The following is a 10,363-nucleotide window of genomic DNA, read 5'->3' on the forward strand; positions in this document are numbered from 1 at the left end:
AATCTGACAAACCTATCAATTTAAAAGTCAAGCACGTTACCATGGAAACAGTTAAGCTTAGCCCAAAATCACAAATCACAATGGTGAGTTAGTGGTGAGTCTGTTTACGACAGCCGACGTAAAATACTACCACTAAGGGACTCAAGGGGTCGCCAAAGTCACTAAGTTTAAAATTCTACCGGTAGTAGCTTTAAACAAGAAATTGCCCTTAAACGTATGTACATAGGTGCAAATCGTAGAATGAGACAGCCCTTTTGTGCAAAGACGCAGGTGGTGCTGTCAGTGAAGCAGCAGGTATCGAGTCTCTGAAGGCTTCGCATCTCAACTTCAAAACAAAGCTTCACCTCTCTCATTTGTATTCTCTTCCTCGTGGCTTGTTAGCACGCACTGCTTATGGAAATTAGGCAACTTAATGATATAGTGAAAAAATGTGATCTCTCTCCCCTGGTTTCCCCTGGTCTCTATCTAGCTAATAATAGGTAAACATGCTTTAAAGGTGTTCTGCACAGCAAAGTCTTGCTTCTTGTTTTCTCTCAAATGGGACCAAGTTACAAAAAATGTAAAATAAAATATATATATAAAAGAAAGTTAGTGAAGGCGTTGCATTTCAATAGATCTCCGAGGGAGGGAAGTGAAGCTTCTATCATAATTGACAGATTCAATGATGTTCATTGTTGTGTACTGAGGTGTGGAGCAGCCAGGGTATGGAAGAGGTATGCTATAGCGCACATTAATGTGGCCGACATCACTCACTTGATAAATGAGGCTGTTTGAATATTTAGTACCAGTCTCTCTGTCTGTGCTCTCAGATAATTTTGGCAGTTAAGCATTGATTTCCCTGACACAGCAGAAAGCAGGGTTCAGATCATTACCCTCCCTTCATAAACCTTCGTGTGCCTGTGTTTATTAGTGCTGGCGAGGAGCACGCATGGCCATCCTCTCCCCCGGTGCCCTTAAAGTGGCAAAACATTCTTTTGAGCTCCGAGACAGTCCTATTTTTATAGCTGACAGTATTGCGTTAGAATAGAATTTGACTATTTATTAAACTGATTCTGTTAAAGGAACACTCTGCCCATTTTCAACCAGCTTTGTATCATTAGAACATCAGTAGTATATCAGAAAACTGTAAACTGTTTTGAAGTCTGTAATTTAATTTGACAGTTATTGGGGCGGCTTTAGCTCAGGAGGTAGAGCGGGTCGGCCAATGACGCAAGGGTTGGCGGTTCGATCCCCGCTCCCTCCCAGCTGCTGTCGTTGTGTCCTTGGGCAAGACACTTAACCCTCCTTGCTCCCGATGGTGATGGTGTGTAGGCACCCTGCGTGGTAGCCTGCCGCCATTGGTGTATGAATGGGTGAATGTAGACTACCTACTGATTGTAAAGCGCTTTGGATAAAAGCGCTATATAAATGCAGACCATTTACCATAGTTATTGAGTGTTAAAGTGTGGACCAGTGACATCACTGGTCCACACTAACTCAAATTAATAACTCATTAACTCAAATCAACTCTCAATAACTGTCAAACTAGATGAATGATGAATAGTTTGACAGTTATTGAGAGTTGACTTGAGTTAATGAGTTATTAATTTGAGTTAGTGTGGACCAGTGATGTCACTGGTCCACACTTTAACACTCAATAACTGTCAAATTAAATGACAGACTTCAAAACAGTTTACAGTTTTCTGATATACTACTGATGTTCTAATGATACAAAGCTGGTTGAAAATGGGCGGAGTGTTCCTTTAAGTTGGGCTGATGGTAAAAAAGCTGTAGCGTTTCATCACGATTGAGAAAAAAAAAATGTACGCGTTCAAAGGTCATGAGCTCGAACGGTGACGTCAGCAGTGCTCGCATTCTCTCTCCCAAACTCGTAGGAGCCTCAGCAGCCCCGAACTCTAAAATCCAAGATGGCTGCTCCGCGCAACAACAGTAGTTAAAATCATAGTAAATACTGTTTATTACTAGGGGTGTCACAATATATCGTCCCACGAAATTTCGCGATAGTAAAACGTCACGATATGTATCGTTGAGATGAAATCTCATATCGTGAAAAAAAAAAAAAAAAAAATTTTTTTTTTTCAAAAGTAGACAAAGAAACGTCTTTGTTTGTTGAAGTTCAATGTGTGGAAAGTAGTTCAGTTGAACAAGTCTCTGAAGAGACACATGAGAAGTTATACAGGAGAGAAACCATTCAATTGAGTTTCTGGCAAAACTGTTTACTTGACAGGAAAAACTGAAGATGCATAAAAAATAGACTAAGAAAAGTCTTGTTGTTTGAGTTTGAAGAAAAACTGAAGATGCATAATGAGAATTTATACTGCTGAGAAACCTTTTAGTTCAAAGTAAATCTAAGTGACGGTGTAACTCATTCTATTTCAAGATAAGCCTTATCTCCAATCTCATGTTTTTTCTAGTTGTTATTGTAATAACAATTTCCCACAACAGCATGTTTTGTATTTGTGCATTTCAAATAAAATACTACTTTTCCAGTCATATATTGTCATTATTCAAGTTTAAAAAAATATTGTTAAAATCGTATCGTATCGTATCGTTATCGTGAACCCAGTATCGTGATACGTATCGTATCGTGAACTGAGTGTATCGTGACACCCCTATTTATTACCGTCTAACTTCTACAGTATCTATGTGCACATGTTGCTGCAGTGTTTCTATGTGCAAAATACAGAGAAATGCCTTGTTATCAACTGTTATCGCTAACGATGGCTAGCCTGGCTAGAGCTAGGCTCGAGCTGACCCCGGCTGGTTTCCCGACTCTTTTAACGGAACATCGACAACTCGGCTGTGATGTCACTCAACCGTGAAATCCTTCGCTCCCAGTGTTAAAGGAACGTGCCGTTATGCCCCACCGGCTTCCCACCCGCAGACACGGCCAAATGTGTCTGTAGGCGAGTGCCGTTACCTCGACACTACCCAGACGCCCCCGTACATTTCACTTATGCATGGATGAATGCTGCCTTCTTCACACAATAGGATCAAGGAGGCTTCTCGTTTCACACCCCAGCTGGGGCCCGCAATTACCTCCCAGTAGCATGTTGGCTGCTCTTCATTAGGCTACATCCACTTAAGACTGCATTGGCTTAATTGCATGTGTAGCATTAACTTAGGGAGGCTGTGGAAATCAATAATACGGATGAAAGTAGATTTGCCATCAAGATTGCGTTGCTCAGTTTGTGATATATGGGGCCTAAATGCATAGGAACCTCTGATTTGTCTGATTTGAGGGGGATGTTTTGAGGAAAGGAAAGTTGTTCTTTGGAGATGTCTGTCTACAGTGAGCAGCTATTGGCTAAGCAAGTTTCTCCTCTTCTGGTCTGACTGGTTGTCAACCTTTCCCCTTCAATTCTATTACATTTTGTTGTTAAACGCTCCGGTCCAGTGACCTTATACTCCATTTCTAAGCTTTTCAAACCATGTCATATAAATTATAAGTAGATTATTATTATTATTTTTCTAAAAAAAACATCCCACCTCGAAGAGTAATCTATTCAGATTAGTCGCAGGGGAATCAGGTGAGGCTGTGTGTCTTTTTGAGTTTGTAAGAAGCAGTACCGGTAGTTGTTACTTCTGCTTTGCTCTTAAAGGCTAAAGTTTGATTTCATTGTGAGTGTTTTGGAGAACATGGGTGTGTCTTTTTGATTGCCTCTAGGTGATGACAGCTCACGGATTAAGACAGCTCTCTGGAACTGTAAGCACACGTTTATGTATATCATTAAGCTTGAAATGCTTCTCTCTTTATCTGTGATCGTACTTCAAATCTCTTACTGGAGGCACAGCTGTAGAATGTGATCGTTTAACCCATTGATACCTGATGCAGCATTTGCGTGTATATCCCTCATTTGTGTGCGTATCCCTTTAAGACCGCGAACCGCGGTCTTAAAGGGATACACACACAAATGCTGCATCAGGTATCAATGGGTTAAGGCATCTCAGCAACTCAATCAGGTTTGCAAGTGCTCTTTTCTCTCTCTCTCTCTCTCGTGTAGGAGGAGGGAATGGTGGAAGGCCAGAAGGGGGAAATAGGACATCAGGTAACTTTCTCATTATTGTTCCTTATTACCGACCATTTTAGACACAGATGGGCAACATTGCACCAAAAGTTTTACACCACAGCATGAATAACGTTTTGTATTTTTTAATAGAACATATAACATGCCTGTCTAACTGGGACTGGTAAATTGATGTAAATTCCCTGCACATTAATGCCTATTTAACTTAGCCTGTAAATTTCATGTACATTCAATGTAAACTCTTATCTAACTCTGACTGTAAATTCGTGTAAATCCACTGCGTATTTAACGTATATTTAACTCAGTCTGTAAATCTCATGTAAATCCAATGTAAATTCATATTTATCATCCACAGAACACTTCACCACTCATGTACATATTGTATATATTGACTCGATTTGATTCGATTTGATTGCACTTGCAACCTTGCGATTGCCGTTAGTTATCTTCCTACTTCTTATCCCTGTATGCTGATGTAACCGCTACGCTGCATACAGACACTAAGACAAATTCCTCGTATGTAACTTGCATACTGTGGCAATAAAAGTGATTCTGATTCTGAACATATATAATTATTTGACTTAGCAAGAACAATTGAACAGCACCTGCTGTTCAAATAGAGCTTGATGTGGACTCTGTGCTCTGCAGACTGGTGTACAACAAGCTTTATTGGCAGCTTAGCTCACAAAACAGATGCATCTACTGTACACGATGCAGGAAGATTACCAAGGCCGCTGATGCGGCTATTGACCATCATCAAATTGACATCAAGAGACTGTCTCCTAATATGACAAAATGAAAAAAGAAAACCGCATTATTATGTTATGTATAAATATATGAATCTGCAAATACAACATGTATTCAATCATGGCTACTGTAGGCTTTTCAAGTAAGCAATTCTCAGCATGCATTGTTTGTAAGTGTGCATAGTATGAGTGTTATTTCATACGGTTACATCTTTATCAAGTTGCTCATTTGAGTTGATCCACATTGTCAGATTCTCATTCTGCACATAACAGAAGAGAACGCTGTGAAGGTCCTTCACCACTTCTCCATCTAAGCTCGATAGCAGTCAGCAAGTAGAAGCTTTACCTGAGTATGTTCTTTTATATGTCTATATGGGGGATGATTTTTTCTTATTTACCCCGAACAGGGGGAGAAAGGAGCTCAAGGACAGCAAGGCTTCAAGGTAACTTGTTGGATGGCTGGCGAGACTTGAGATGTGCACTGATATAATATGCCTTTGCTATCCGCATCGCTTCATCGCAAAATCACAATCGTCGGTCCATAATTGATGCGGCCCATGGTGCAGCTCTGCATGCAGCCTAGCTGCATCTTCACTTTGTCGATGCTAAGAAACTCTTGACAAAGAGCGCCTGCAGTCAGAGAGCTGTGGGAGCCTTGGTCTCTGTGCTGTCTCCCTCCAACTCACACAGAAAACATGCTTTCTATTTCTGCAGGGGGCGCCACTAAGCACCGCATGCCATATTGTTCAGAAAACAAAAACCTCAAGTCAAAACTGTGCTCTCTCTCTCTCTCTCTCCTCTCTCTCCCTCTCTCTCTCCCTCCCTCCCTCCCTCCCTACCCGAAAGGGAAGCATGGGGCTGCCAGGCCTGAAGGGTGATCAAGGACCAGCGGTGAGTTGTTTTATACCCGTCTCATGTCCGCTGTGCCACTTAGCTGCAGGTTAAAAGGAGCAGTTTAAAAATCTGTTGGACGGAAATGGGGTGAGACAATACCTCAAAGGGTCAGAGCCACAAGAGTGACTGCGCTCAAATCATCCCTGGCTAATCACCTGCGCTCAAATCATCCTGGCTGTGATTGAGTGTGTTGACCTGCACGTTAATATCCATTTTGCTTTTCAAATATTCCATTAAGAGTTGGCACATCGAAGTGCCAATCTCACTTACAATATCTTGGATGAACTTTTTTTTATCAAATATGTCTTATCAATTTCGCTGTTGGCTTCTTCGGCTGGTTTTGGTTCCATGTCTATGAATATATGATGAATATGAATATCGAATCTATTACAAATGCATTTTATCCTCTTGGTGTAAATATCACACCACCGTGCTATGACCTGTGAGAAACCCAAATAAGATAACTTCCTGATATTAGCCAGGCAGCTGAGGCATGCTGGTGGAAGTAGTGGAACCTGCTTGGTAGCTGAGATCACGTTAGCTTCTGGTTCATATGGAACCTACTTTGGTAGCTGATCAGGTTAGCTTCTGGTTCATATGGAACCTACTTGGTAGCTGATCAGGTTAGCTTCTGGTTCATATGGAACCTACTTGGTAGCTGATCAGGTTAGCTTCTGGTTCATATGGAACCTACTTGGTAGCTGATCAGGTTAGCTTCTGGTTCATATGGAACCTACTATGGTAGCTGATCACGTTAGCTTCTGGTTCATATGGAACCTACTTGGTAGCTGATCAGGTTAGCTTCTGGTTCATATGGAACCTACTTGGTAGCTGATCAGGTTAGCTTCTGGTTCAGATGGAACCTACTTGGTAGCTGATCAGGTTAGGTTCTGGTTCATATGGAACCTACTTGGTAGCTGATCAGGTTAGCTTCTGGTTCAGATGGAACCTACTATGGTAGCTGATCAGGTTAGCTTCTGGTTCATATGGAACCTACTTGGTAGCTGATCAGGTTAGCTTCTGGTTCATATGGAACCTACTATGGTAGCTGATCAGGTTAGCTTCTGGTTCATATGGAACCTACTTTGGTAGCTGATCACGTTAGCTTCTGGTTCATATGGAACCTACTTTGGTAGCTGATCACGTTAGCTTCTGGTTCATATGGAACCTACTTGGTAGCTGATCACGTTAGCTTCTGGTTCATATGGAACCTACTTGGTAGCTGAGATCACGTTAGCTTCTGGTTCATATGGAACCTACTTGGTAGCTGATCACGTTAGCTTCTGGTTCATATGGAACCTACTTGGTAGCTGATCACGTTAGCTTCTGGTTCATATGGAACCTACTTAGTAGCTGATCAGGTTAGCTTCTGGTTCATATGGAACCTACTTGATAGCTGAGATCACGTTAGCTTCTGGTTCATATGGAACCTACTTGGTAGCTGATCACGTTAGCTTCTGGTTCATATGGAACCTACTTGGTAGCTGATCACGTTAGCTTCTGGTTCATATGGAACCTACTTGATAGCTGAGATCACGTTAGCTTCTGGTTCATATGGAACCTACTTGGTAGCTGAGATCACGTTAGCTTCTGGTTCATATGGAACCTACTTGGTAGCTGAGATCACGTTAGCTTCTGGTTCATATGGAACCTACTTGGTAGCCGATCACGTTAGCTTCTGGTGCCGATCCAACTGCTTCTCTCTCGCCAGCTCGCTCTTCCTGGTTCACCAACGCTTTGCCTTGGTGCCCTTTTTACACTTCATTTGTAGACATATAAACCACTTGTCACAAAACTCCATTATGAGAGGGGGAAACTTCACATTGACACATCGTAAACGCCATCATGCAGCAAGGTCCAGAGAGAGAGAGAGACCTCGAGGTCCAGAGAGAGAGAGACCTCGAGGTCCAGAGAGAGAGAGACCTCGAGGTCCAGAGAGAGAGAGAGACCTCGAGGTCCAGAGAGAGAGAGACCTCGAGGTCCAGAGAGAGAGAGACCTCGAGGTCCAGAGAGAGAGAGACCTCGAGGTCCAGAGAGAGAGAGACCTCGAGGTCCAGAGAGAGAGAGAGACCTCGAGGTCCAGAGAGAGAGAGAGACCTCGAGGTCCAGAGAGAGAGAGACCTCGAGGTCCAGAGAGAGAGAGACCTCGCCCCGACACAGAAGACTTCTTCAAGACTTCCGCGTAACCAGGGGGGTAGTGGTAAATACAGAGGTGGGTAAACTATCCAAGGTGCTTTACCCACCTTATTTCCCCTCATTGATTGATACAGGTGAAATAGGTGAGTTTACTCTGCCTCATTTCAAAGACGTGGGTAAACTGCGTTGACCATCAACGCCCCTGGGCGTAACCCCACGTAAGCTCCACCTACTTCAGCATGACCGCTATGTAGGACCAATCAGGGAGCTTGTCTGCCGTGACAATAGCATTGGCGCAGTTTCCATGGTAACGTGTGGAACATTGAGTTTATCCATGTATGCAAGGACAATAACGAGTGGGAGAAGAGAATGCATATAAGCAGCTCATCCAGAAGAAACCATCACCAGGATCTGCTGTAAGCTTTTCTCTGAGCTGTGAGCATGCAGACCTACAGCTGCTCATACACAATGTCACCTCTACATACAGGAAGTGCCTTGAGTCTAACTATGGTTTATTAAACAGATCAGGCTTCCCCTCCTCTCATCTCACATTCCCATATCCACTATTCCCCCGATTCAGCCTGCCACAAAGCAAGAGACAGATCAGTAAATAACACTGCAACAGGCAGAGACAGAGACACAAGCAAGGACCCTAAAAAAGAAGGATAAGACTATGAGTGCGTTTACATGCAGACAATAAACAGTTTATTAGCGGATTTCTGGAGTTACCTGATTATTCAAACGGTCATGTAAACAGCATAAACCGATAAGCTTTATCCGTTTATGGCCGTTACCGGGTTATGAATAAACCGATAAACATACCAAGGTTTTTGGCCAATAACCCGTCTTTTGAGTGCATGTATACAGCGTATCAGGTTTCTTGTGGGTTTATACATCTGCGCATGTACAAGTTGCATGTAAAAAGTTGAATTACCGCCGCCTTCTGGAGAGAAATCCGACTAATTGACTGAATCATGTAAACCCGGGTTTTTCCTATTGTCGGATTATTAAAGTGCATGTAAACGCAGAAATCTGATTATTGCCATAAACTGATTACTCACAGTTATCAGTTTATTGGTGTGCATGTAAACGCACTCATTAATGATTCCACCAGATGTCCCGTTCGGTCATGTATCATGATGTAGCTAGCGAATCTAGCTGTACCAAACATGGACTTGAGTTAAGCTATATGCAATCTGGGAACCCAGTCTATTTTTATTTGAAAAATAGACGAGTTTGACGTCTTCTATGCAGATTTAACGTTATTAGTGAATAGCCGAAATGGACGCGGAAAAGGAAAGCGGAAGTGACGGAAAAGCCACCGTCACTTCCTTTTCCGCGTCCGTTTCGGCTATTCGTTAATAACGTCAACGCATAAACACACTCCATAGAAGACGTCAACTCGTCTCACAACAACAGTGGAAAATTACTGTAAAGTCGCGGTGCAAGTTGCTATTTAGACTGTAAACAGTGGAGCACGGACGCGGAAAAGGAAGTGACGGTGGCAGGAGAGGCGCGCTGTACAGGAAGCCGGGGAAAAAAGGTAGGGCTGTCCCAGAGTCTATTTTTCAAATCAAAATAGGTTAGCAGATTGAGCTATATGCAGCTGCTGGACAGAGCCATGATCTGTTTGGAGACGAATAATAAGAAAAACAAAAACACACATTTCGGATGGAAGGGGGGGTCACATAATGTCTTTTCTTGAATCTGGTGGAAGTATTTTTCAATCCAAGGTGAAACGACACAGATATGATGCTTTATAGAGGGACTTGCCCCGCCTGGTCCATTCACTTCAATAGACCTGGCCCCAATGCAGGATTCAAACACTGTGATCATGTGAGTGATGTCTCATCCTTCTCTTTTAGGCTCCTCGGACAGACGTAGGAAGAACAAGTTGAGATTTTTTTACACACAGACGATCAGTAATCAAATTTAAGAATTAATTAGTGGAAAGAGGGAAATGGGAGCCGCTTTGTGCCAGAGGCCCAATCTGCTCTGCACACCTGCTCCGGTAATGAGCGTCTGTCTGCATGGAGACGCAGGGAGGAGAGGAGGAGGCGGCTCGGTGAGGAGCGCTGAGGAGGAGGAGGAGGAGGAGGAGAGGAGATGAAGGCCCGCTGATAGATGTGTCTGTTTACACAGGGCTCGCCAGGGGACCCGGCGGTGCCCGGGAGAGACGGCCTGAAAGGAGAAAAGGTATAGCTTCAACTCTCAAAATCAACTTCTCGCCTCAGAGGGGAAAATGTGTGCAGCTATACAGTCAGCTGCTTTATCACACAGGTTGAACGTGCGAGGCAACTCGTGAAGACGCTTTGACACGTTTACTCACCCCCGCACTGTACGCCATCTTCCATCACGTTGTAACGCCCCCGCCTAGACCGCTCTGTGGTTGTTTTGATGTTTTGACGCCCCCGTCTAGACGGCTCTGTTGTCTGTAAACAAACGTGTTGTTGTTGTTGCTGTAGGACTTGTTCCACACACTGTGCTGAAACACAGCTCCGCTCACATGCTGCTTTGATGGGGTCTCGGGACTTGTCAAGAAAGCGTGACTCGAGGCAT

At 43.3% G+C, this 10,363-nt stretch overlaps 1 protein-coding gene across 1 annotated transcript in view; it reads right to left on the bottom strand.

Annotated features, from left to right (window-relative positions):
• LOC310771708 (von Willebrand factor A domain-containing protein 5B1-like) overlaps positions 1-10,151 on the bottom strand; it is a gene marked incomplete at both ends in the record, with an annotated part of 19,916 nt that extends 9,765 nt beyond the window's left edge. The window contains 2 exons of the mRNA XM_083664252.1: positions 9,808-9,985; positions 10,147-10,151. Of these exons, the coding sequence (XP_083520378.1) occupies positions 9,808-9,985; positions 10,147-10,151 (183 nt within the window). The remainder of the gene's footprint in view (positions 1-9,807; positions 9,986-10,146) is intronic.
• Between the last annotated feature and the right edge of the window lie 212 nt (positions 10,152-10,363).

The sequence above is a fragment of the Poromitra crassiceps genome (assembly GCF_964638095.1).
Source record: "Poromitra crassiceps genome assembly, contig: HAP1_SCAFFOLD_1077, whole genome shotgun sequence".
Classification (NCBI taxonomy): Eukaryota; Metazoa; Chordata; class Actinopteri; order Beryciformes; family Melamphaidae; genus Poromitra; species Poromitra crassiceps.